Genomic DNA, 23,866 nt, shown 5'->3' on the forward strand with positions numbered 1-23,866 from the left:
AATAAAGAGTGGAAACGGCCTTGTGCCCCATCCAAGATCTGAAACAGGCTGGGGTGAGAGCACCAAAAGCTGTACAAGCAAGGCCTCCCCCCATACCACCTCACTGACCCCCCCTTTTAATTCTATTTAGTTACTGGAGTGACCAATAGGTGCACACCGACAGCATGGCTGGCGATGCACAAAGTTGGGGATAGAGTGCAAGGACTTTCTTTATTAATTAGCATGCCTGTGTGCAAGGGCCAGATGCAGGCCATGTCAAACACAGGAGCCCAACCTGGGAACCCAGACCTAATATCCTCTGTAGATGCCTGACCCTGCAAACCCTCGGTGTGCAGAATCCCCACTCACACCAAGGACCGTTCAACTCACTGCAGAAAAGGCCAGCTAATATAGGCACCTCCCACCACACCCTCTGCCTGGGCCCATTCTGAGTCTTTTGTTTCCATTAAGACAAATTAAAAAACTATAAGAAGAGAGGCAGGTGCAAACGACAGAGCAGAACCCATAGCTGCTTCTTACCGGAACATGGTCTGGACGTTGACAATTGTTTTTGCGTCTGCCATGTAATCCTCCTCTGCACTCATTGTGCTTTCCTTATCCACAACCACCAAGTTGTCAGCATAAATGATCCCACACTGCAGCAAACTGTCTAGGCTGGAACAATCCCCCAAGACAAAAGGTTGTGGGGGGTTAATCCATTGGAAAATAAGATGCTGAATGATCGTTTGCAAACATACCCATGTATTTGCACAGAATAAATGCCCAGGCAATCCTGTGCATGCAAAATGCTACTGAAATAACCATAACCATATCCAGTACAGACTAACAAATCCTAGGAGGGGGAAAAACTTGAGATGAAGCCCAAACTATTGTATAGTTGCAGGGTCTTAAAATGTGACAATCTCCCAACTTTAGCTGTGCCAGTTAGAGAACCCAGAACATCAAATGTATGATATGTCTGCTAGGTAAGAAAGAGTCTAACTTAACTCTAGATGGTTGTGCTCCGATACTACAGTGACGGGCGTCCACATAACTACCCGGACACACCGATAGAAAAGCAGTGCTAGTCTTGGAAGCAGAGATGGAGAAAACCATCTCCGAATTCCCCTGAAGCCCTGGGGAAGTTCAGCTCTGAATCCAAACTTCACTGCTGCTGTCCATGCCTATAACATGGGGATCAGCTAAGTAGGATGGGAGCAGCTACGCACCATTGATTAGGCTGTAAGAGGCTGCATGTGAAGCCGATTATTCTTGGTAAATACTGGTCCTTATTGCCAGTGATACTGTGTGCCTGGTACGCAGTATAGCATCCCTTTGCTTATTTAATTTTCCTCTGCAGAATCAGGGCTATTTTCTCCTTTGATTTGCAACACATTGTAAATACGGATAGCTGTAAACAAGACATTTACTTATCGATAGTGCCTTCCATGTAGTAAACCATGGGGAAACAACAGATGGCTTCCAAGAAGTGGTTCTCAGGCCTGGAAGAAGAGAGGCAAACAGCAAGAAGGTTGATAGGGGCATTTTATACTAGTAAGCAAGAGGAAAAGAAATCAGGAGTGAATGCACAGACGTCAATGGTGAAAAACTGATGCGACAGGAGAATCAGGCCATCAGATTTTAGGTATTATATTAAAAATGCTAAAATCACCCATTTAACTCCTCCCATAAATACACAGTATGAAACACCCATTTGAATGCAAGGAAAGATCTGATGCAATGGAAAACAACTTTGGAAGAGTACTTGCTTGTTGTCCAGTAGCAATACAATTGGGTTTAACTCTTTCCGGGACCTATAGTATGCACGGAGAGGGACGATGAAATTATACAGGCCATTCCCAGCAGTCTCTGCTGAAACTATAATCAATTTGTTCTTAAACCCATAGGCCTTGGCATCTTCATAACTGTTGTGCTTGCAGCCCTGTGCAGAGACAGAAAAGCACCGTGGCTCAGTGATCAGTCTATAGAGCTGCCCATCTGTCCTGACACTGTTAGGAAAATAAGGATAAAATGGCTGTTTTCTCCCCCAGGAAAGGGGAATCTTCTAACATTCAGACATGGCAAAAGCACTGAGCCAGCTTGGCTCTGAGCTGTGAGCTGCGCAGAAGCTCATGAGCCCCCAGAGTGGGAGAATGATCCTGCAGAGAGTTGATCTAGAGATGATTTGGAATTTATCCAAATTTCAACCTTCCATGTCTGGGCCTGATGGCCCCACATCCCGGCTCACTTTCACTGTTTTTCCTTTTTTAAGTTTTGAAAGTGAATTTTGTGCTGCGGGAAGGGATCAGAGTAACCAGTCCTGGAGAGGTTAGCTCTCTACTAACCGGGCCTAACCCAATACCAGCTCTCCCAAACTGCCCCACATATGCCTTGAACCTGACTCGCAGGGATACTCTCCCAAAGGGAGTTCAGTCTCCAGGTCTATTCAGTCTTTGGTCTCACAGCTGAGACTTCTAAAAAGGAGGACAGTTATTGTAGTGGATTTAGTGCTAAGGACTCCTGCCCATGAGGGACAAGACCAATGACTTGTTTCATAGACCCCTGCTTGACAGAAAGTAACAACTTTCAGTGACAGATGAACTGGGATGTGTCTGAATCAGTGACTTAGATCAGAAACATGAAAGTGCCTTTTTACATGACCAGGAGTACTTGTGGCATCTTAGAGGCTAACAAATTTATTAGAGCATAAGCTTTCGTGGGCCACAGCCCACTTCATCGGATGCACTGAATGGAACATATAGTAAGAAGATATATATATATATACATAAAGAGAAGGTGGAATTTGCCATACAAACTGTAAGAGGCTATTAGCCTGGCTATTAGCCTAATAGCCTCTTACAGTTTGTATGGCAAATTCCACCTTCTCTGTATGTGTGTGTGTGTGTGTATATATATATATATATATACACACACACACACACACATACATACATATAAAAATAATCTTCTTACTATATGTTCCATTCAATGCATCTGATGAAGTGGGCTGTAGCCAACGAAAGCTTATGCTCTCATAAATTTGTTAGTCTCTAAGGTGCCACAAGTACTCCTGTTCTTTTTGTGGATACAGACTAACACGGCTGCTACTCTGAAACCTGTTTTTACATGACCAGTTCCCAACAATGAAATCAAAGCTGGTTTTGGGGAACCCCCCAGGCATGCCCTGAAGTTCAGATGTTTCCCTTGTGGATCAACGCCTAGAGATCGACAAGCCTCTAACACATCACTGAGACTAATTCTGAGTTTAAGTTAAAACTAATATGGTTCCCCTACATAGGGCTGGATCCTCAGCTGGTGGGAACCATCAATTCACACCAGCTAAGTATGTGTCCCACAGGTGTCTTCAACCTTACTTTTGCACTCCCGTTAACCTGCTGCTCTAACTTATGCTAGCTGAAAAAGACCAAATTGGCCAAACTACAGCTGCAGGACTGATGCATGAAGATGTCCTGGCAAGTGGTGTGAGAGCCCATAAGTTGGCTCCATGCCGCTGGAAGATAATGCTTAAATGGGGGTCACTCTGCCAGGCTCAGTTAATCCGGCTTTCAGACTAAATTTCACTGGCAGGGCAATGAAAAGCAGCCGAACTGTACTAGTTTGGCCCCTCCTCAGAATGAGTTAGCTTATATTAAGGAAAAACAAGCAAAGGAAGAACAAAAGTAAAGTCTCACTGGGAGTGAGCACAGTGTCTGCTCTGTAACATGCTGCCTCGCAAAATGGCAGCTGCCACTGAAGACACCAGTTGTCTGGGAACTTCAAGGTGCAATACACAGAAAACAACTGGGTTATCAGTACAGAGCCATGTAATTATTGCTTAAAAGAAAAAGTTTACCACAGAAAACTAGAGAAGCTCCTCCATCTTTCAATAAAATGTTTCCAGCCCTCTCACAGATAACAGTGCGAGGAAAGCAAACGCTTTACAAAGCCACAAAGTAACCACCAGCAGACAGGCAAAGTGTCAAATCACAGCTCCCGCGTGACTCATTCTGCTACACGGTGGGGTCTGCACAGGACTGGCCTGGCACGTTTCGGATCATGCACTTAAGCTGCTGTCAAAAAGCAGGTGTTTTCACATTCTCGTTTTCCCAGGTAAGCATTACACCTATTCCCCTGGCAGCCAGCGAAGAGGCTATGAGCAGATGTAGGGTCTATTCTCATCCCTATCACTGACCCAGTGTAACTGCACTTCTATCTATCTAAGGTGCATATATGGCCCCCATAGCCATACTGATCTCCTCACAATCTTTAATGTATTTATCCTCATTCAACCCCTGAGACTAGGGAAAATACTAATGTCCCCATTTTACAGATGGGAAGTTGATACACACATTTAATGACATGCCCAAGATCACATACAAAATCTGTGGTGGAGCTGGGAATTGAACACCCAGACTTGTGTTCTCACCATTGGAGGTAATAATGCTGCCCTACCTTAGTAAAGTGCTTCAAGCCCCTGCCACAAATGCAAGTGCAAATAACATCACTGGAACCTTTAAATACTGTCACAGCAGCCTCTTACCTTGTCCAACCTCAAGCAGCAGAAAGGGGCTTTTACAGGTAGAAGGTGGCACAAAGTGGGAGAACTCCCAATGTAGGGCGAGTTCGGGGGGTAGCCTTTCACATATCTGCAGAGGAGACAACATGCATCAGAGCACGTGTATATTTTTCACACACACAAGGAACACTTATTTGCCCTGGCAAACACATTTGTCCATACACAGACTGTTTAGAAACACTGGAACCTCATGGGTTTATGCAGATCACAGTAAGGATGTTTTATAAATTCTTCCAAAACAGCCTAGGAATTTTTCAAGATAAGTTTATTTGAAAATACTTTTGCCATTTCCAGGCTTGGGGAATATCTTTTAAAGACTTTGTTCTCATGGACAGCCAGAGAACTAAGCAGACTGTGGAAGATAAAGGCATCTAGAAGCAATGGGCCTGAACCCACATCTTAAATCTAAACATCACAGAATGGCATAGAGTTTCAAGCCCGATACAGATTCACAGTCTCACAGCATATTTGTAGGCAGGTTTTTTTTAAACATACTGGACATGCTGTAATTTGTGTTCCTGATATAACTGAAGGAATAGAAAGCTTTCAGCTTACAAGTAATTAAAAGTATACGTTAAATTATAAGCCAAATAAATTTGAGTGAGTGTGGACACATGCATCTGCACAAATTGTTTATCTTGTAAGAGCCAACACAGAGAGAAACACACACACATACACACACACGATTCATTAAAGCAATGTCACAAATGAATGCAATACTGACTGCTACTTTACATTAATATTTTTACAGCTGGAATCAACATTTTACTTCCCTAATGATGGAGAATGCAGAATACAATCCTTTCCCTGCCCCTGAGGTAGCAGAGGAAAGGGAGCTGGTGGGGAAATTCTGCTAAGTCCACAGAGTGCTTCTAGCTCAGTGTGACTTCTTCAGAGGTCAAGGGATGCTTCTCCAAAACTGCAAGCAAGGAACTGGGAATAAGGCAAAACTGCTTCACCGTCAATGTCTGACAAGCTAACGTTTGAACACACTGAACTGACCACATGGTGTTGCTCCAGCACTGTTTTATAACCATATTCATCCCTGACATAATTTCTGCTCGGCTCAGCATGTCATTGCTGATAACATTCAATCACAGTTTCCACAGCAATATAGCAGAAGCAGAGTAAAAACTATTCTCGGGAGGTTAATTTATGCCAACAGGATTTTAGTGAAGGGTAAACTAATTTCATTGGGTTTGTTCTTCCACTCCACTGGAAAATGCAAAATACCAAGATGAGCCCTGCTGGCTATTTTAATAGACAGCACAGATCTGAGGACTTTTTTCCGTTCTCGCTGGTGACTCCTGCATTGCACTTCAATACTGGCCTTGCTCTCTTTGAAGTCAAAAGTCCCACTGAACTTGACAGGACCAAGATCAAGGCCTTAGCAATGTGCTATCAATAGTATAATTTAACGTTCATAGTATGGGAGTGCCCAGTGGCCTCAATCAGGAACAAAGCCCCATGGCACCAGGAGCTGTACATACAAATTATTGTTGTATTAACTGTTAAGCTCTCGTGCCTGTAGCTTATCAGTAATAAACAAAAGACAGATGCTTTTTTACAGCATCTGCAGGCAACAGCCAGGTGTGCCTAACCTGAAAAGGTCCCTGATTCAAAGCTAAGCAGGCTCACTACTCTCCCTTTGTCCATCCCAGGGCAGACTCATGCTTTCTTTGTGTGTTTCACACAGGTGTAAATTAGCAGCTCAAGTATATAAGTAGGAGTCATGAGAAAAATTGACCAAAGGAAAATTTAGGCTGGATAGCAAGAAAAATCCCCTAATGCTGAAGCCTACTGGGCTTTGTCTTCCCTAGGGATGTACCCCCAATTCCCGCCTTCAGTCACTGATGTCACTGCAGTAGTACAAACTCCTAGTGTAAACCAGGAAAGCTGCACTTTATAATGGTGGAGCGTAACTCGGGCTCGGGGGTTGCAAATCCTTAGCATAGTGAAGGCATTAGACTTTGGAATGGTGACCCAAGAGACGTGATAGGGAAACCACTGCCTGGGTCACCGGAACTTAACCCGGAAAAACATTCGACAATACGCTGCGGGGAACAACTGTGCACTGGCTACGAGTCGGAGGAGCCAGATTACCTCTTAGATCTCCACCATCCCTAATTTCTGTTATTCAAGCAGCTGCCACATGAAATCATTTTATTGCTGTACATTTAACTGAGACGTCCCTTGATGAAAAAGAAAAACCCACACAGAACGCAGCTCAGATTGCAAATTCCCTTAGATCTGATTTTATTGTTCCGTAACTCCAATCCATATAGGCAGGACTGTATGACTGTATTTTAGCTAGGGCCTGTCTAGGCATGATTCCTCGTTCCTTCACCCTGGGGTTGATCGAATTACCCGATGGCATCATAGAGAGTAGCACCCTTCAGCACAGGATCTTTGCTTTTAAAGATGCATGCTCAAAAATTGCAGATTGGTGCTTTTATAGCTCCAATATAGTTTATGCACTACAAATATTTTCTTCTTTGAATAACTGCCTTCTGCAGGGTTTCTTGCACCTTCCTCTGAAACAACTGGTGCAGACCACTGTCAGAAGCAGGCCACTGATCTGAGCTAGTCTGGCAATTCCTGTCTTTCTAAACCTCTCTCCTTTAATTTTTCTTTCTTCTGAACAATCTGCAGTATTTACTGTAGCTCTAACATAGGCTTGTAAATCTTTAATTTCCAGCAATTTCTGCAACTCTCAAACTTTTTTTTAGAGAGAATCTTTAATTCAAAATAAATTGAGATTTAGATGAATATATGTGTGCCCAGTGCCTTGAAGAAGGAAGAGACAAGATCAGTGGTAACTGTTAGATTTAGAGACAGGGTTATGGTAAACCCAGATGGATTGTTTACACCTGATTATTGAGGATTAACAAAAAACTGCAAAGAATGTGTATTTATTGCAAATTGTTGGGAGATGTCTCATTGTATCAACTCAAAGCACAGCTCAGAAGTGCAGCTTGCTTAGGTAGGTACAATAATTCAAATAAATAATAATAGAGGTTATCCCAATACAAATAGTAAATAATAGTCGTAGCAAGCTCACCAACTTTAAACTTCACAGCTCGGGTTTTCAAAGGAACCCAGGGTACTTAGACTGTAAGCAATTTGAGGCAGGTGTCATTTTTGGCATGTGTTTCTATAACAACCACCATCCTGGTCCATGCTCAGGACTCTTTACTCACTACCACAGTAAAAGTAATGAAATAATAATAAATAATAAATAATAATAATAATGATAATGAATTAGTTGAAAGACAATGGTAATTGGACATATAAACCCCTTAAAGTCTTTTGAAAATCCCAACCCCCATAGGAGTTGATTGCTTATGATGATGCAGTGACACTAACATTAAGAGATGATGCTCTCAAATGGCAACTCACTCTACAACAGTAAGTCCTTCGTCATCTGACTGAGTCATCTCATCTTCTGACTGGTCGCTGAGCAGATCACAGGGCAGGAGGGAAGAGCTGTCTGCTAGCTCTAGGACCGGGGCAATGCTGGGCCGTCTGTTACCTGATCCATTTTCAGCTGGCAGGGTCAGCTTGCTGCTGTTAACAGGACGACATTCCGTGTTCTGCAGGTCCATGGCTACTGTACCTGGAAAAGAAGAGGGAGGAAGGACAATATAAATAGCAAAAAATAAATCCAATGGCACTGCAGGGAAGAAAGAACAGGAAGAACATCCAGTCGCACTTTGTATTAAGGTTCTATTTATAAACAGTCTACAAAATCAGCTAATAATGATGAACAGATGGTATAAGCATGTTACAGACATCAGTAGGACATATTATTGATGGTTCTAAGCACATCAGCATAAGGTGTTGCAGATGGTTCTAAGCAACCTATTGACCCATTGGACTCTAAAAATTGGTTACCTCTTTAATTAAGACAGCTATTAATAATTTCTAAATGGAACCTTGATATAAAGGGTAGCCAAACACTTATATCCCAGACATAAGATGGGGAGCTTTCACTAGCTCTGCCGTATCAGTAAGACTGCTTGCACTCAAAGTTAAGCATGTACTTATGTGTTTTGGATTGGGGCCAGAACCTTGCAGGATTGAGCCCTTATACTGACAGAGGTTTGCTATAGAGCAAAACTGAATCTGTGTTCATCAGGGTAATGATCGGTATTTAAGGTGCTCCCTTCACTGTACAGCTGGGAAATATTTGCACCTCTTAGGCTGTCTGACACATTCACAATGACATCCAAAGCCATCGACAGGCAAGATTTCTATCCTTCATTGGGAATTTATAACATTGGTTTGATTTATAAAAACCTGGGGGGAAAAACATCTGCCAAAACTTGAACCAACCCATTCTGAAAATGTGGAGAACATTTACGCCCTAAAAGCTAATGTACTCAATGCTTTTTTTGCCTCTGTTTTCACTAACAAGGTCAGCTCCCAGACTGCTGCGCTGGGCATCGCAAAATGGGGAAGAGATGGCCAGCCCTCTGTGGAGATAGAGGTGGTTAGGGACTATTTAGAAAAGCTGGACGTGCACAAGTCCATGGGGCCGGACGAGTTGCATCAGAGAGTGCTGAAGGAATTGGCGGCTGTGATTGCAGAGCCATTGGCCATTATCTTTGAAAACTCGTGGCGAACGGGGGAAGTCCCGGATGACTGGAAAAAGGCTAATGTAGTGCCAATCTTTAAAAAAGGGAAGAAGGAGGATCCTGGGAACTACAGGCCAGTCAGCCTCACCTCAGTCCCTGGAAAAATCATGGAGCAGGTTCTCAAAGAATCAATCCTGAAGCACTTGCATGAGAGGAAAGTGATCAGGAACAGCCAGCATGGATTCACCAAGGGAAGGTCATGCCTGACTAATCTAATCGCCTTTTATGATGAGATTACTGGTTCTGTGGATGAAGGGAAAGCAGTGGATGTATTGTTTCTTGACTTTAGCAAAGCTTTTGACACGGTCTCCCACAGTATTCTTGTCAGCAAGTTAAGGAAGTATGGGCTGGAAGAATGCACTATAAGGTGGGTAGAAAGCTGGCTAGATTGTCGGGCTCAACGGGTAGTTATCAATGGCTCCATGTCTAGTTGGCAGCCGGTATCAAGTGGAGTGCCCCAAGGGTCGGTCCTGGGGCCGGTTTTGTTCAATATCTTCATAAATGATCTGGAGGATGGTGTGGATTGCACTCTCAGCAAATTTGCGGATGATACTAAACTGGGAGGAGTGATAGATACGCTGGAGGGGAGGGATAGGATACAGAAGGACCTAGACAAATTGGAGGATTGGGCCAAAAGAAATCTGATGAGGTTCAATAAGGATAAGTGCAGGGTCCTGCACTTAGGACGGAAGAACCCAATGCACAGCTACAGACTAGGGACCGAATGGCTAGGCAGCAGTTCTGCGGAAAAGGACCTAGGGGTGACAGTGGACGAGAAGCTGGATATGAGTCAGCAGTGTGCCCTTGTTGCCAAGAAGGCCAATGGCATTTTGGGATGTATAAGTAGGGGCATAGCGAGCAGATCGAGGGACGTGATCGTTCCCCTCTATTCGACATTGGTGAGGCCTCATCTGGAGTACTGTGTCCAGTTTTGGGCCCCACACTTCAAGAAGGATGTGGATAAATTGGAGAGAGTCCAGCGAAGGGCAACAAAAATGATTAGGGGTCTGGAACACATGACTTATGAGGAGAGGCTGAGGGAGCTGGGATTGTTTAGCCTGCAGAAGAGAAGAATGAGGGGGGATTTGATAGCTGCTTTCAACTACCTGAAAGGGGGTTCCAAAGAGGATGGCTCTAGACTGTTCTCAATGGTATCAGATGACAGAACGAGGAGTAATGGTCTCAAGCTGCAGTGGGGGAGGTTTAGATTGGATATTAGGAAAAACTTTTTCACTAAGAGGGTGGTGAAACACTGGAATGCGTTACCTAGGGAGGTGGTAGAATCTCCTTCCTTAGAGGTTTTTAAGGTCAGGCTTGATAAAGCCCTGGCTGGGATGATTTAACTGGGAATTGGTCCTGCTTCGAGCAGGGGGTTGGACTAGATGACCTTCTGGGGTCCCTTCCAACCCTTATATTCTATGATTCTATGATACGCCCGAGTTTATCCTATTCAATTCCAAGGGGACATTGACTCTGAAGCCAAACAATAAACATGTAAACACACTAATGAACAATTTCATTGCTCGGCAGAGCTCACATGTCAGGCAAGGGATGATCAGATTATGGAGCTCTTGGGTGAGGGAAGTCTCATTGTGGTATATCACGGCGACAGAGCTGGATTTTGGGGGTGGGTTGAGGAGGTGTAACATCTTCCCTCAGTTTGACCCATTCTTATTTGTGATTCTAATTGCTATTTTTCAACTCACTGAATTCCCCGGATAGCACAATACATTTTCTTACTATATTTGAACTCAAACAACCCCATACTTGACCGGAACATTTGAGGGCAACCACTGTCTCCCATAGTTTCAAAAATGAGAATGTTCTGTTTGCTTGCATCGTTGCTATAGCAAGTATTTTGCTGCTTACGAACATTCTGGAGTCCTAATAGCTTGGTTCAGAAAAATCACATCATAACATACAATGTGAAATTATCCCCACGTGGCAGCTGCGCCCCTCCTCACGTGGCCTGGTTTCCAAGCAGCTCATCAGCAGATCTTGTGCTCTTTTTGGATGCTGAAGCAGTGACCCCACGATGGAGCAAGCAGCCACTGGCATTATGGGCTATAACTAAGCCTGTGAGTCTGTCACGGAGGTCATGGAAGCCATGGATCCACACACCCCAGAGCACCTGCAGTCCCCTCACCCAAGTTTTAGTTAGGGAAATGCAGTAAAAGTAATGGACAGGTCACGGGCCGTGAATTTTTGTTTACTGCCCCTGACCTGTCCATGACTTTTACTAAAAATACACGTGACTAAAACATAGCCTATAACGAATAGTCTGTGCTAGTCTTTTTCTGAAAAGTCTTAGCTGTAGAACTACAAGGCTTTTAAAAGGTCACCATACTATTTATCATGGGAGAGATGATCAGAAACACTGAGGGATTTAGGTGCGTAAATCCCACTGAACTTCAAGTCTCTTCAATCCCTTACACACTTACGAATTACACCCTTGCCATCTACATTCCTCATCAAAGAATCCTCAAACATTTGAGATTCAAAGAAAAAAAAAGTTTAAAACCTCTAATTCTTCTTGCATTCATAAATAAGTTCCACATTCCAAGTTCACTAAACTATGTCCAAGTTCTTGTTAAAATGTGGGTATAGCTTTGGCCACAATAGAAACTGGAGCAGGGATCCAAGGAGAATATTACAAGAATGACTGGAAAAGCGGCTTTTGTTTTAAACATGGATTAGTCAGAGTCAAATGAAAATGTCAGACACCTGGGAATTTAAAAAATACAATGAGAAGTCCCTGGCAAAATACCCATGCCAGACTAATACGTCTCATATCCTTTTATGTTTAAGTGGAACACTCTGTATCTTTCGAAATGGCCGGTAGAAACCTATTTGTGTATCGATACAATATCTTGGGTGGGTCGGATGTAGTCAGGAGCTGAAAAGGAGATCTATACTGCGTACAGTGGCTCAGCTACACTGATCTAGGTATCCTGGCAAACCTCCTGTAGGAGAGGCAGTTTATATCAAGCTGCAGCCCACATGCAGCAGCATCTCGGTGGTGGCTAAAGCGCCACACTGAACACATCCCTCTTACCAAGATCATGGGTTGTTGTGCGTTCAGGTGATTAGTTCACAGTTGTTCACATTGGTAAAACATGGTGCAATCTGCTGACGGAAGGGCCTAAAGATTTTCGGAGTGGTATTATTAACACCACCATCCACCCACACTGTGGACGGCTCTTAAGAGGAGCGTTTGTCCAGAGAACTCCAGGATCATTTTTCTTAACTCTTTCAGTTTTACCTTTACGAATCTCTCTCTTTCCCACGCTGTAATTCATAGCAGCGGGGAGCTGTTAGCCTCACTGATTCATAGCCTCCTGCTGTCTCACAAAGACAATGCACCTCCAGCCCCGGGCTTGCGCCTCTTCCTCACCCATTATAACCCCTGTCAGCTCCATCCATTTTGTAAAATAAGTGTGGCTCAATGTGGGGTGCTAAAACATGCAAAGCCAGAACAAAGCAAGGCCAGAACTTTACTCTGGAATGTTGCCATCTCATTAAATATTCAAAATGGAGAGTCTGGGTGGGATTTTTCAGCCCACATAAGAGAATTAGGCACCCAGTGACTTTCAGTGGGACTTGGGCACTTTTCTTCCTCACATCCTTGAAAAAAATCCCACCTCTTTTTTCCTACCTACTTGGGCCAAGATGTTCAGAAGTGATTCTGGGTTCCTCCATTCTTTGGGTGCCCACCTTGAGACTTTCCGGAGGGGGGGGGGGTGCTCAGCACTTTCTGAAAATCAGGTGCTTTTAAGGTGTATTGAGTTGGCAAATCAAACTCAGCAATCACTTTTGGAAATCGTGACCATCGGTGTTTCATGAGTCTTTGTCAAACGCAAATATTTTTAAATAGCTACAAAAGTGGTGAATGCCACAGTGAACAAAGTGCAGGAGTTCGGCTTGCTCCCCCTTGTTGCTAGCCAACTAGCTGAATGCTGAGTGACCTACTTGAAGAATATAATTTCTATCTCTCTCTCTCATCTGAGTTTTGAAAAGGCTCCCACTGAGAACAAGCCAAGTAACAAGAACATCAGCCAGTGCTGTTCAGCGAGGAGCTTTGTGTCTTGCTGCTGGGAGAATTTTTGCAAGTTTATGCTCGAGTGTAAATGGATAAATGATTTGTCTGAAATACCATCTCCTGTTGTGCCTGGCTTCTCCCGACAAACCCCCCATTTCAGGCTGCCCAGAGAGAAGCTGGAAAAAAGGATTCATGGCCTTTTGGAGAAAGTGCACCACGCACTTCAGCGCGACCTGCGCCATTTGACAAGTTATGCAAGATAAACATGATTTAAAATGCAGACAACAGAGCCTATTCTTCTCTCCAAGGCATGGGGTATTTACGGGAGCAAGTAACTTTAATGCTAATGGACATGCTGGGCAATAACACAACTTAGCACCTGCAGGGAGTAATTGCCATCTGAGAATCAAGAAGGGGAGAAGTACCATTATCCCTGTTTTACAGAGTCATAGGTTCTAAGGCCCGAGAGGCCTACTGTGATCATCTAGTCCGAGCTCTATAGCACAGGCCCGAGAACTTCCCCACAATAATTCCTGTTTGACCTAGAGCAGATCTTTTAGAAAAACATCCAGCCTTGATTTTAAAATTGCCAGTGATGGAGAATCCACCACCACCCTTGGTAAGTTGTTGCAATGGTTAATTACTCTCTCTGTTAATTACTCCCACTGCCTGATTTCCAGTCTGAACTTGTCTAGCTTCAACTTCCATTGGATCTTTTTATACCTTTGCCTGTTAGACTGAAAAGCCCATGATCAAATATTTGTTCCCTGTGTAGGTACTCACAGATTGTGGTCAAGTCACCCCTGAACCTTCTCTTTGTTAAACTAAATACTTGAGCTCTTCGAGTCTTATCACTATAAGGCACGTTTTCCAGTCCTTTAATGATGCTTGTACCTCTTCTCTGATCCCTTGCCAATTTATCAACAAACTTCTTGAAATGTGGACATCAGAACTGGACCCAAAAATCCAGTAGTGGTTGCATCAGTGCGAAATACAGATGAAAAACCTTTCTACTCCTATTCAGTCGTCCCCTGTTTATGCATTCAAGGAGTATTTCAGCTATTTTGGCCTCAGCATCACACTGGGAGCTCATGTTCAGCTGATTATCCACCATGACCTCCAAGTCCTTATCCCAGGAACATGTAAGTATGGTCTACGCTCTTTGTTCTAGATGTATATATTTACACATGGCTGTATTAAACCACATATTGTTTGTTTCTGCCCAGTTTACCAAGAGATCAGATCACCCTGTATCTGGTGCCTGTCCTCTTCATTATCTAACACTCCCCCAATTTTTGTGTCATCTGCAAACTTTAGCAGTGATGAGTTTATGTTTTCCTCCAGGTCGTTGAAAAAAAAAAAAAAGCTAGATAGAGTAGGACCTAGAACAGATTCCTGTGGGACCCCACTGAAAACACACCTAGTTCACCCAGATTCCCTGGTTACAATTACATTTTGAGACCTGTCAGTGAACCAGCATTTAATGTGTGCCATGTTGATTCTGTATCACTCTAGTTTATTCACCAAAATTGTGTGTGGTAGCAAGTCAGATAAGGAAATCCGAGCTGTCCATAGACACAGCCGACAGTGGCTGGTTCAGGAACAGAATGCTAGGAGGGAACATTTTGGTCAGCTGTGTACAGAGAGCTATGTGGGTAAAGCCATGGGCACCCTACCCTTTTTAATTATAGTTGTATGCAGTGCCTGAGAGCCCCCGTCAGGGAGCAGGACCCCATTGTGCTCAGGGCAGTGCAAACCCAGAACAAAAATACTTTCTTCTGCTGTCATTTTGTTACATCTAGGAGAGGTCGATCCAGCCAAGCCTTTTTCGTTGGGAATAATTCAACATAGTACTTAGCGGTGAATTTTGCTGGCAAGGTTACAGCTCACAGGGAGGAGGATGAATCATAGCAGATACAGCTGAGCCCGCTCAGGCCATGCAGTTGAAAAGCCAGCAGTGACAGAGCCTCACTGCTTTCCGCAGCAAAGGAATGGAGCTTCGTTACTATAAGCCCTGGAACTAGTCAGTGAAATATGGAGGCATAGCCTAAAACCAGAGGGCTACAGGGGACTACTGAAAAGCTGCTGTCTATCACCCTCTGCAATGACAGCAGAGCAGGAGAGCACCTCGCAGGCCAAGTGCAGGGAGTAGCCAAAACGACTGCAAAAGGAGAGCAGACCTTCCCTTCTGCAGGCTGTGGCTGCTGAGCTCTCTGTGACCGATTCACACAGTACCACAGTGCACTCCTTCTGTCACGCTGCAAATCCTATTTACCGTGCAGAGCAATGACCCAGCTCCAGCAGAAATACGTCCGAGGCAAACTAACCCCCGCCTCAGAACTGTCCTGTGCTGCTGCAACTCCAGTCTCGCCCAGGCATGTTCTCGCACTTCACAAGCAAGGCGGGTTTGGTCGAACCCTCCTGAAAGGGACAGCTCTGGGAAGCCAGCACTCCCGCAGACATGAGGCCTGGCCGTCCAACCCGGCAGATCCTGGGGCCTCGTGAGACAGGGGATAGAGGCAGAAGTAATGGACAACTCCCACCAGGAATGGCTTCCGCTCCTTGCTAGTGCTTGGGCCCCCGCTCCCCTGGCAATGAGGCTCCAGCAGGAGCCAGGCTGCCAGTGGAGGCGTCTCTCATGGCCGTAGAGTAGCAGAGTCTGCTGGTCGCAGCATTAACTCCCAGTGGATGCGTCCCAGGGGCAGCTGGCCGCAATGCCTTCTAGAGAAGCTGGTCCCTGGATCCACCCTTCCTAATTCCCACTGTGCACCCACAAAGGGATCTTTGTAGAGCACGGGGAGCTGCTGCAGAGGGGACAACATGGCCCTAAGTATCCCCTGCATACCTGGGCAGCTTCCCAGATTTCTGTCTCTCCAGTGTGTGGAAGAGAGAGCCCCATGCATCAAAACCTCTACCCAAGCCTTGCAGCTTTTCCCAGCACTCAGTTCGGCTATGAAATAGCTGTGAGCCAGGGCGAGAGCAGGGGCCAGCTGCATGACCAACATAAAACACTTTAATAACCTGCTTATGGCATTTCACTGCTAAGAGCAATTTTAAAACAAACGATCATTCACTAGGGGAAACAACAGGAAAGCTACATCCTACTGCTCTGTCCCAGTGGCCTCTCTCTACATTCTCTTACTGTAGAAGCGGATGGCAAGACAAGCTTCTCCTAATGATTTCACTTAGCTGTTTGTTGAGTACCGACTACTTTTCCCAGCAAGAGCACGTATGATCCTGCGCTGGCAGGGAGATGACGCAGGTGCAGTTACAGAGCTTTCCCTCCCCAGTACACTATACTGCTTGCTTTTGCCAAAGGTAGGAACATGAATGCTCAAGAAACCACTTCAGGGGTTCACTCTGTCTGGGGACTGAAGCTGAAGACCAGCAATAGCATGTGCAAAAGGATGAGAGAAAAGAGCTCCCTTTTGCTCGACAGCACGTGGTCTGAGCTATTTCAAAAGGGTGGATACACAGACATCTGCTGTGCGAAGGGCCATGTGGGACTCCATCGCTGGCAATATTTTCAACTGTTTTTTTCTCCCTGCCTCTGTTTTCCTTGTAAGAAGCCAACGAGCCGAGTGCTACTGACTTATTCATTTGTCATCTGCACCGCTGCAGAGTACGAGATCCTTCAGTGCAGATTAAAACAAATTTGCCAAAGAGAAATTGGCTCCATTTCTCCAGAGACCAAAAAGGGTGGGGCTGGATTCCCTGCAGAGGGGAAATGGGAGAAAGTTAATTTCCCCTGTGACTCTTCCGCTACTGAACAATAGACAGCAAGGAGGGGGAAGGGAAGTGTCATACAGAAGAGCAGGGAAAGTGGCTATTTCTGCAGCGAAGGGATGTTGGTAATTTGGAAGGTAGAAGGGAAAGGGAGAGAGCGTTCATTAATTACCGTAGGTAACAGAACTGTACAGAGCTTGCTGTTTCCTTGGCAGCCTGGATCATTCCTAAGCCCAGAGCTCCCAGTGAAATCGATGAACGTGTAACTCAGGGCAGCATTTGTTTCTACTATATTTTGAAGTAGTACAATATCCTGGATCTGTCATATTGTTATGACTACTTAGAAGTTAGTAGCAGTTAGCACAACCAGGAAATGCTTAATAGCATGCACTCTTAGCACTTAAAGCTTTTTGCAAAATTAGCTAAGCCCCAAGCTCTCTAAGAGGTAGGTGGTGTTATCCCATTATATAGATGGTGAAACTGCATCTATGCTTGCAAACTCCATAGCCACAATTCTCCATCAGTACAGCTCCCACCCATGATAGCACCAGCGGAAGCAACAGCGTACATATGGATCTGAGCGGGATTAGACAACAGGGTGATACAAATGCACAAGCACAACTGGAGACCTGTCGATCCTGCAGCCTCCTCTGTTGCTCTCAATGGAAGAGCAGTACTGGAGGTGAGAAAGTGTCTTTGCCAGCAAACAGCGTACGTCAGGGAGGTTAAGTGACTTGGCCGAGGCCACAGCGCATCAGTGGCAGAGGCAGGAGTACAAACCAGGAATCCTAACTCCCCATTCTATACTCTAACCATTAGACAGAACTCCCTGAAACCACTGAAAGTAGCCTGACTTTCTCCAGCTTTCACAACAGTTCAAATTCAGGTTTGGGTTTGGGTCTTGGGTGAAGTTTCTGGTTTCATCCAACCCAAAGGAGCTGGATCATTTGTGTTCAGCAGAAAAAGGATCGCAAAGCACTCTCGCTTAGTTGTGAAGGTGTTTCACATCCCAGTAGCCATGTGCTCACTACCAGACATCTATCACTCACAAAACTCCTTTGAGCAGGGGGCCTGGTTTGCTACCACAGAAGGAATTACTCACAGTGGACTCAACAGGAGTTAAACAAAAAACGAACGCCCCATGGAGATTAGAGTGAGGTTTGTGGGAGATACTGTCACTCTGCTCATTCACACAGCCTGTGCTACTTTCCTCTCTTCCATTGGGAGGGCTAGAAGGACTCACCCATACTTGCAATTATGCTGTGAACAGGCAGCCTGGATGGGCCGTCATAGATCCCTCTCCCAGCAAACCCTTTCTTCTTTTGCTTCTCCTCCTGCTTGAATATGAAGGCAGAGTTCTCCTCCTTGGTGATGTTAATGTAGAAGCAGGTGTCAGACGCCGTCATGATGTGCCGTGGCCCAGGGTTCAGCAGGATGCTCTTGTTCTCTTCCCTCCTGATGCCGATCAAGCAGACGCCATACCTAAGGCAGAAGTACAATGTGGACATTCAAGGCCACTCCCTAGAAAAGACTCTGTTTTCTTTTGCAAAGCTACTGCATGGGCCTCAGTGAACGTTTCCCACCAGCGTCACTGACCCAGCGCACGGAAAATGAAAGCAAATGTAAACTCTCCTCTCACTTTGCAACTTTTCAAACCAATGTCGGAGGGAACTGGATTAATCCAGTCCTCACTGCCCTGCTATTTACCAAGAGAGTTAAACGACCTCGACCCGTGAGACCAGTACCAAAAGCCCCAAGGGATCCCCACACCAAGGCTTCGAGGTACTGAACCAGGCTGGCGCTCACTTTTTGTGTGCGTGGAAGGCAGCGTAGGTGAAGCTTTTCCCTTCGTATTCCATGAAGAACTTGCTGTCTCCCATGCGGATGTGGTATACTTCGTTGCCAGAGCAGCGCCCATACATCCTTTGCCACTGCTCCGGGGACTCCTGGCCTTCTCTGTAACCAGAGGAACAGAACCCTGCCTGTTAGGGGCTTGTGCTCAGCTCCACCACCATAGTGCGATCTCACTAGGGTTTTCCCCCCATCACCGTGGTATCGGGCAACTTCCTGGAAGGCCAGCATGCTTTCCGAGCCCAAACCAAGTGGGGGAGCCTTGTTTAGGTTAAAGCTGGTCTTGTGGGAATTATGGGCCCAGTCCAGATGGGCCCTTCCAAGGATGTATCAGTGGGGAAGCTGGTGGCCAGGAAGGGAATTGCAGGGGGGAATTGATGAGCCTGCGCCTTCAAAATCCATGCCTAAAGAGTCAGGCTCGGCAGGCCCTCAGCAGCGAGAGGTGGGTGCTGTGTTTGCCACCCCAGACTAAAGTGAAGGGCATCTGAACACCTCTGCCCCCGACCCAACTGCTCCATGTGTCACGCAGATTATTGACAACAGCCTCCTGGAATGACTGAAGACGACCCAAAGTTTGCTCTGCTGTCATCCTGTCTCACAGGACAGTCTCTGTCCCTTTAACACAAGATCATTCGTTCTCTCAAGGCAGATTTAAGTCAATATAGATCCAGATCTAAAAACTTTGTAGCTCAGGCCCAATCTCTATTTTTAACCCAATGCAAATGTTAAGACGACAACCTCAGAGTGAAGAATGTGCAAAAATCATTCCCACAAACAGAAGCCAGTTCATGACTAAAACGGCAGCACTCACTGGCCCCTGGATGTATGAACCAGCAGGGTGATGAGCGTGGAGGTTGCTGGGCAGACGCAGTTCAAAGCCAGCATGGCATATTTGCACTCTTCCTCGCAGACCACATGATCTGAAAGTAAAGAGACAGTGCAATTGTTTCCCACTGAGCAGCACTTTCATTTTTCCAATTTACACACCTCCTACAACGTGTAATGTCCCAAGGATGATCTTCTAGCTAGCCAGTTGCTATGCATGGGAGGATGGCGGGGGAGGGGGTGCACAGCAGGCATGGCTATTTGAGGATGCTGGAGATCATTTGTTTTATGTTCCAGTCCCTGTGAAGTCTGCGCAGATTGATTAAGCACAGAAGGGGCCACAGGGAAAAACATCTTGTTTCCAGTATGTACCATAGATGTTTTCAACTAATCAAAAACCCATCCTTGATGACACATGGGGAGCAATGAAAACGAGAATAAATGCAGGGAGGAAAGACAGATTCACAGAATGGAAACCTGACAAGTAAACAGAACCCAATCCAGACACTGCCCACCCCCAAAGGCAGAGTAAGGGGAGAGGGATGAATTTCAAACCCCAGGGTCTGGTCCATATTCATTCTATGAAGGACGAGGTAGCACACTGACAGCCTGATGAGCTGTACTCAATCTCAAGTGTTCTCTTTCAAGAAAAAAATGGATCATAGTCCAAAAAAATAATAATCTGGTAACATACTTGAATTTAGGCCCAATCCTGCCACTGATCCCACATGGTCATTTGAGGGCAGAGAGATGGCAGAATTCACAGTCCAAATTATGCAAGTTTATCATGGGGATAAACAAACGCTCAGAAAAGAAGAAAAGAAGAAAAGCTCTCTCACTTCATTGTAATTTCCCTGATCACAGATTCTAAACTGTACTTTACAACACTGTCGAACCTACAATCCCATTTCGGGACATTCCCCAGGAAAACACTTAAAAGACAAGGACCATACCTAAAAATACAAACACGACATTTTTAAAAGGTTTTCAGAAACTTTTGGCAAGGTTTAAAAGTTTGGTTGTATTTTGAATTGGTAGATATGTATCTGCCCTTCCTCATAATGGTCCAGGGGGACTATTCTGCCAGTGACTTAAATCCTTGACTCACATTAGCATTAGCATTACTAGATGTAGGAACATAAGAACTGTCATAGTGGGTCAGACCAAAGGTCCTTCTAGCATGGTATCCGGTCTCCAACAATGGCGAGTACCAGAGCTTCAGGAGGTGTGTACAGAACAGGGCAGTTGGAGTGATCCACCCTGTCTTCTCCCAGCTTCTGACAGTCAAAAGGTTTAAGGTCACCAGAAACATGGGGTTGCATCCCTGGACATCTTGGCTAATAGCCATTGATGGACCTGACCATCTCTAGTTATTTTCTTTTAACCCAGTTATATTTTTGGCCATTGCACCATCCCATGGCAATGAGTTCTACGGGTTAATTGTGCATTTATGTGAAAAAGTACTTCATTTTGTTTTTATTAAACTCACTGCCTATTAATTTCATCTGTTTTTCTTTTGTGGGAATGGTTAAATAACATTTCTTTATTCACTTTCCCCACACCATTCATGGTTTTATAGACCTCTAGCATATGCCACCTTAAGCGTCTCCTTTCTAATCTGAACAGTTTAATCTTTCCAGTCTCTTTTTGTACAGAAGTTGTTCCATCCCCTTGATCATCTTTGTTGCCCTTCTTTGAACTTCTTCCAGTTCCACGATGTCCTTTTTGAGATGGAGCAACCAGAACTGGACCCAGCAATGAAGGTGAGGGCACACCATGAATTTATATAGCGGCATTATGATATTCTCCATCTTATTTTCTATCCCTTTCCTAACAGCTCCTAACTTTCTGTTTGCCTTATCAGTGTTGACTGGCATTTGCCAGTTTGCTGCCCAGTCACCCAGTTCTGGGAGAGCCCTCTCTTCACAATCAGCTTTGGACTTAATTACCATGAATAATTTTGTAACATCTACAAACTTTGCCTCTTCACTGTTCACCACATTTTCCAATTCATTAATGAATATGTTGAATAGGACTGGTTCAAGTACAGATCCTTGGGGGACTCCCTTGCTTAGCTCTCTACATTATAACACCTGACCATTTATTCCTACCCTTTGTTTCCTTTCTTTTAACCAGTTGCTGATTCATCAGAGGACTTTCCCTCTTCTCCCATGACTAATTAGTTTCCTTAAGAGCCTTTGGTAAGGGACTTTGTCTAAGGCCTTCTAAAAATCCAAGTACATTATATCGATTGGATCACTCTCATCTTCATGCTTGTTGATGCCTTCAAAAGAATTCTAATAAAACGGTGAGGTATGATTTCTCTTTATAAAAGCCACATTGCTTCTTCCAACAAATTCTGTTTATCTACGTGTCTGATAGTTCTGTCCCTGACTATTGTTTCTACCAATTTGCCCAGTCCCTAAGTTAGGCTTTCCAGATCACCTCCAGAGCTCTTTTTTATTAAATTTAATTCCTGTGCTGTAACAGGTAGAGGATGGATATCCTAAAATAGCTGCTAGAAGGACCAAGAAACTAGAGTAGATCAGGGCAGTGGTGACACCAGCAGTGAGAGGTTCAGACTGGTGGCTGGAAGAAACACTGGAACCCATTGGTGGTGAGTAGCAGCGAATATTTGGGAACATCTGTAGATTGGTGGCTGTGTTCAGCAATAAGTCTCCCCTCAGGGTTCCTGGTGTGAGTAAGGCAGGCGGATCTGGCCTTCCGGGGGAAGCCCATATCTGCTCACACCAAACTCACCCGCAAACTTGACATGAAACTTGTTTTCAGGCTTTAGAATCTGAACGTAGAGGGGGCAGTTGGGCGCAAAATCCTTCACAGCCCAGGCTCTCAGGATGGTCTGATGGTCCTGATGAAAGAGAAAGGCAAGAGCAACGCTATAAGCATCTCTCTGGCAGCTGGGTAGGTTCCAGCACCTCCATGTTTTGGGCTTAATTCACAAGCAATAGTGCCTTGTGATCACAGAGAAACAAGCATGGGCAGGTTCACTGCAAACACCCAACCCTCCCAAGCTGCCCCTCCAGAACAAATGTGGAGTCTGGAAGTGAAACAGGAAAAACAGGAGTTCAGTCTAGGATTTGCACATTTCCTGCAGGGTCCTTTGAATAGCGCAGCCTTAACCTCCTGATATCCCAGATCAGTAACTGATTTGCTATATACACAGAATCTGACAAAGGCCATACACACCAGGTACATGTTGGAATCTGAATCATCCCAATACCAGCACAGAGGGTTACACACCTGCCCACCTCCCCAGGGATCTGATGAGAAGATATGCCTGAAATCTTGGTAAATAATTCAATATGAACATGCATCCAATGAAGTGAGCTGTAGCTCACGAAAGCTTATGCTCAAATAAATTTGTTAGTCTCTAAGGTGTCACAAGTACTCCTTTTCTTTTTGTGGATACAGACTAACTCGGCTGCTACTCTGAAACCTGTCCCCACTACGTGAGGAGTGCCACCCTATGCTTAACTTGTTCTGTGGCCACTAGTCAAGGGCGGGTTCCTCCCTGGCTAAAGAAACAGACCTAGAAGGGGTCCTAAAGAGACCCTGACTTTCACTCTGCGGGTCACTTCCTCCCACATCAACCTGGTGTGTCCTTCCCCAGGCATCTCTGTTCATTCTCCAACCAGAGGGCAGCCGGCAGACCATGCCTCTCATTTAGCTCGTTCCAGTGACGTATTCAAACCGTATCGTCATTTCCCTCCAGAGTTTGTTAGACGATGCGCTTAAATTCAAGTGATTGAACCCCAGACCTCTTGATCTTAACACACAAGCTTCTACTGCCATCTCTGTTAGCAGCCTTCTCATCAATCTCTGTGTTACCAATTTGTTATTGCAACGGTTTTAGTAAGGTTTGAATTGATTCAGTAATTAAAGAGTACATTTCCATGAAAAATCCACACCCCTGAGAGATGTAGCAATAGTGACCTAACCTTTGGATTACATAGCACTAGGGGCCTCTCAGGGAGGTGGATTACCTACGCCAACAGGAGACCCCTCCAGGCAGTGTAGTCAGTGTCTACACAGAAGCGCTACAGCGGCACAGTTACAGAGGTGCAGCTGTAGTGTTTGAAGTGTAGACATAACCTGACAGGAATCGGATCAGCGCAGAGTTTCACAGAGGAAGTAAAGAGTCACTTGACCAGACAAACACACCAAACTGCCCAAAGGAAACATGATGCACTTTACGTTTCATTTTAAAAACAT

General features: G+C 45.0%; 1 protein-coding gene across 7 annotated transcripts in view; it reads right to left on the minus strand.

Moving 5' to 3' along the window:
• KCNT1 (potassium sodium-activated channel subfamily T member 1) overlaps positions 1–23,866 on the minus strand; it is a 201,179-nt gene that overhangs the window by 20,975 nt on the left and 156,338 nt on the right. For all 7 annotated transcript variants that reach the window (XM_048823209.2, XM_048823210.2, XM_048823208.2 and 4 more), the window contains 9 exons: positions 22,394–22,502; positions 19,620–19,728; positions 18,764–18,913; positions 18,201–18,439; positions 7,955–8,171; positions 4,520–4,625; positions 1,749–1,921; positions 1,410–1,481; positions 520–654 (listed from right to left, as the gene is read on the minus strand). In XM_048823209.2, the coding sequence (XP_048679166.1) occupies positions 520–654; positions 1,410–1,481; positions 1,749–1,921; positions 4,520–4,625; positions 7,955–8,171; positions 18,201–18,439; positions 18,764–18,913; positions 19,620–19,728; positions 22,394–22,502 (1,310 nt within the window). The remainder of the gene's footprint in view (positions 1–519; positions 655–1,409; positions 1,482–1,748; positions 1,922–4,519; positions 4,626–7,954; positions 8,172–18,200; positions 18,440–18,763; positions 18,914–19,619; positions 19,729–22,393; positions 22,503–23,866) is intronic.

This window comes from Caretta caretta, chromosome 16, assembly GCF_965140235.1.
Source record: "Caretta caretta isolate rCarCar2 chromosome 16, rCarCar1.hap1, whole genome shotgun sequence".
Taxonomy (NCBI): Eukaryota; Metazoa; Chordata; order Testudines; family Cheloniidae; genus Caretta; species Caretta caretta.